Genomic DNA, 3,941 nt, shown 5'->3' with positions numbered 1-3,941 from the left:
ATTTTATATATATGTATGTATTTTTTTTCTTTAAAAAAAAAAAAACTCCCTATGTTCTTCCTCGTAGATTCTCCTCTTCCTTATATAAACCCCTAGACAGGCTCATTCTTCAGCCTGACTCTGAAGACCTGAGGAGAAAGTAAACACCTCAAGGAAACTGCCCCACAGAGACTCCGAACCCCCAAGTATTCCCCCTGAAAGGAGCATCTACTCCAGAATGGGGGCATCTGGATTCAGGTCACCCAGAATATGCCTTTGCCATCAGGTTCCCCGCTTCCAGAAACAGGATTGTTACCTTTAAACTAGGACAATTCAGTGCTTGGTTTTTTCAACATAACTGCTTCAGGATTTTTTCTTTTCTTTTTTCTTTTTAGAGGCAGGGTCTTGCTGTGTTGCCCAGGCTGCAGTGCAGTGGTGCCGTCATAGCTCACTGTACCCTCAAACTCTTGGGCTCAAGTGATCCTCCTGCCACCACCTTCTGAGTAGCTAGCATAGGTGTGCACCACAATACCTAGCTAATTTTTAAAAATTTTTTGTAGAGATGAGGTCTTGCTATGTTGCCCAGACTGGTCTTGAACTCCTGGCCTCAGGTGATCCTCCTGCCTCAGCCTCCCAAAGTGCTGGGATTACAGGCATGAGCCACCACGACCAGCCTGTTTAAGGATTTCTAAGCATAAGCTTATAATGAAAAACCCACAATAATTAATCCAACTTGCAATCGCTGTGAGCACAGCAGGTCAGCAACAAGTTTATTTTGCGGCTAGCAGGGTAACAGGGTAGGGCATGGCTGTGTGTTCAGGCCAACTCCCTTGAGCTCCTCACCACTGTCTTCCATGGTCAACCCTCCCTTTTGGTGTTTGCGAAGGTTTGTCATGGTTGATTGGTTTGTGTTTATGAGGAGTGGGTGGGGTGGAGGAAAGCAAAGCAGGAAATGTAACGTGGAGTGGGCACAGCCTCCCTGTGGAGCCTGGTTACGAGAACTCGGGGCAGTTCTCCTGATCTGTGACCGTCATTTGCTTGACATCAATGTTATTAGAAGTCAGGATATTTTTTAGAAAGTCCACTGTTTCTGAAGGGAGATGACGGTTTCTTGCCAAGATCCAAGCATAATCCACACGAAAAAGATTGATGATGCTGGCACAGGAATACACGAGGGCATAGTTCTCATAGTCGGTGGCCAAGACCCAGTATGGTGCCGATGGCATAACTGAGAACCAGAGAGAGGCAGCGTTATTGGAGAACCAAGAGAAACCTCAGGACAACACAAGAAGGCTGGCCCAGACAACCACCCACCAAGCCCCCCCGGCCTCTGACTTTGTTTATCAATCCAGAAACAGAAAGACCCTTGAAAGAAGTTTGGACGAAAGCCTAGACTGTTTCTGAGTTACCTTTCTAGCCCTGTTGGTGCCTTGCCTGTCTGCCTGCCTCACTCACCGAGAGAAAGAGAGAGAGAGAGAGAGAGAGAGAGAGAGAGTTATAGTCATCACCCATCTGCACATTTCAGCTGCTTTGTGTGCTCTCAGCTGGATTGAGAACTCTTAAGCTCAGAGTGATTTTGGAAAAATCTGTCTCCCACCTCTGCCGGCAGTGGCATCATGGCCCACCCGCACACACCCAGGCCTGCACATTCTGCCTTCCTCTTGTGGTCCAGCTCTCAAGAGTAAATTTACCCAGATACAATACAGAAAACTTCACTTGTCTCTCCTCATTTGAAAACTTTGACAGTCTCCTATTGTTTATGGAAGAAACTTCAAGTCATCTAATATGGTATTCAAGGCCCTTCCTAACCTCATCGCCCTCTCCATGTACCCTCCCTCCCAGACTCTAGGCCGCTTTATTCAGGCCTTCTTCTTCTTCTTCTTCTTCTTTTTTTTTTGAGACAGAGTTTCGCTCTTGTCACCCAGAATGGAGTACAATGGCATGATCTCAGCTCACTGCAACGTCCACCTCCCAGGTTGAAGGGATTCTCCTGCCTCAGCCTCCTGAGCAGCTGGGATTACAGGCAGGCGCCACCATGCCCAGGTAGTTTTTTGTGTCTTTAGTAGAGACGGGGTTTCACCATGTTGGCCAGGCTGGTCTCGAACTTCTGACTTCGTGATATGCCTGTATTCAGTCCTTCTATGTTCCAGTTCCCTTCACTTGGAAATCCTTTCCCATAATCTCCCATACATCCTACAAGGCCTAATGCAAATATCTAATCCTCCCAACCAGAATACATCTTTCCCTCCACCTTTCCCAGCCAACAGCTCCTGCCTCTTTTAGTTCCTGTCCCAGGCTTCCTTATGAAGACTGTTAGGCACGTAATAGTTAGCTTTCACTCCAGTCCCTGTCCCTGATCCGTGTGGGAAGAATAAGTGGAGAGTTTGGAGACCTAGGTTTAGGTCCCAACTCTTCTTCTAATGAGCTCAGTGACGGCCTGCGTCACTCAGCCCGCCTGCACTTTAGCTTCTTTCTTGATAAAAATAACAAGAGAAACTGTGTATAAAGCCCTTTACAGTTTACAGAGCGTATGTATCTAGTTTACTTTCACGACACTGAGCAGTTATTTCTGGCTTGTACATGTGAAGTTAGTTGTCCACATTCATATGTGTGAGAAGAACTATTTTCTCCTCCCAGCTTCCTTTCTTGGCCTATAAAATAAGAACTTCCTCTCCACCCGCCTCTAGGAACTTGACTGGTGGGAGGTGGAGGAGTGGCAGGGGTGAGAAGTGGGAAGTGGGGGGAGTAATTTTTGTAGCTGATAACTTCAGTGTCTGCCCTGCAGGTGGGAAAGGGGCTCTCAAGCACTGTTCGTGTTAGAAAGCCTCATGGTTCTGGGTTGAACTCCCTAGTGTATCTACATCAGCAGTAAAACTGATATTTGGTGCCTTCTCTATTGCCTGTGTCCCTTCCTCAGTTAGCTCAGAACCCAGAGGCAAATGCCTTTCATTAGATATCTCACAGGATACCCAACAATGTGACTGGAAGGTGGTGGAAGCAGGATTCAAATTTACCGTCACTCTTGTCATCTCTTGCTTCCAAGTTTCTGCGCCATGCAGATTGTTCTGCTAAGATCTGCTAGTTTTTCGGGTCCCAGTTTCCTCTGGGAAACAAGGCTGGATCGGGTCTTCTACAGCCCCGTCCTGTGTGCACCTATTTGTGTTTCACCTATTGACACGCTAGCTAGTTCCAGTAAATTGCGGGTCACGTGTCCGTATCCACGCTGGGATGTGAGCTCCGTAAGTACCAAGGCCAGCTCTGTCTGGCTCATCATGGCAACCCCAGTGCATGGCATGTAGTAAGTGTTTGACAGATAACTATGTGCTGAGTCATTATAGATGACACTCAGGTGTCTCAGGAATTCTCCAAGCCAGGGCGCTAGCCTTCAGTCTGCATATTTCCTGTCCCTGAGTCCTCCGGGGAAAAGTGGAGACTTACACCAGAAGAACTTGACTTCCAGCTTGGCAGGCTCTGTGATGTTAGCTGGGGCGGCTTCACCTTCAATTTGATTCACACTTCCGTCAGCTCTGCAATGAGTAAAAAAAAGAAAAAACACAAAAAACAAAAAAGAGAAGAGAAAAGAAAAACAACTCGTTGAATGCCAAAAAGCAATGAAAGGCAAGATTTGTGCCACTAAGGACCATGGCAGCCAACACCGTGATTTCTGGTAAGAGAGGCTCTCAAAGGCAGGCTAGACCCTAGCTCCACGGCCTGCCCTTTCCTTTGTGACTGTCTCTGAGGCCAAGCAGGGGAAGAGAGCAGCGGGGTGATAAGAAGCCGCAATTGACAAGCTCCAGGACGGGACAGTATGGTAGGCCCTTGTACTTCAACACTGTCTCTGACTATCTGCAATGGCCTGAAAGACCAATTCTGCTCCCAGGCTCCAAAGAGAGGGAATAAAAGATAATGGAAAAACAAACAAAACAACGCAACACATAAAGAAGATTCACTTTTTTTTTTTT

The 3,941-nt window shown here is 47.0% G+C and overlaps 1 protein-coding gene across 1 annotated transcript in view; it reads right to left on the bottom strand.

Annotated features, from left to right (window-relative positions):
• Positions 1–721: 721 nt before the first annotated feature.
• The window catches only part of APOD (apolipoprotein D), an 8,677-nt gene continuing 5,457 nt past the window's right edge, over positions 722–3,941 (bottom strand). Inside the window, exons 2-4 of the mRNA XM_011961255.1 lie at positions 3,418–3,643; positions 843–1,207; positions 722–804 (exon numbers count right to left, since the gene is read on the bottom strand). Coding sequence (XP_011816645.1) covers positions 972–1,207; positions 3,418–3,643 — 462 coding nt within the window. The 3' untranslated portion in view covers positions 722–804; positions 843–971. The remainder of the gene's footprint in view (positions 805–842; positions 1,208–3,417; positions 3,644–3,941) is intronic.

This window comes from Colobus angolensis, unplaced genomic scaffold (assembly GCF_000951035.1).
Source record: "Colobus angolensis palliatus isolate OR3802 unplaced genomic scaffold, Cang.pa_1.0 Scaffold54, whole genome shotgun sequence".
NCBI lineage: Eukaryota > Metazoa > Chordata > Mammalia > Primates > Cercopithecidae > Colobus > Colobus angolensis.
The sequence above is the reverse complement of the archived record's forward strand: the minus strand, read 5'-3'. Positions and strand labels throughout refer to the sequence as shown.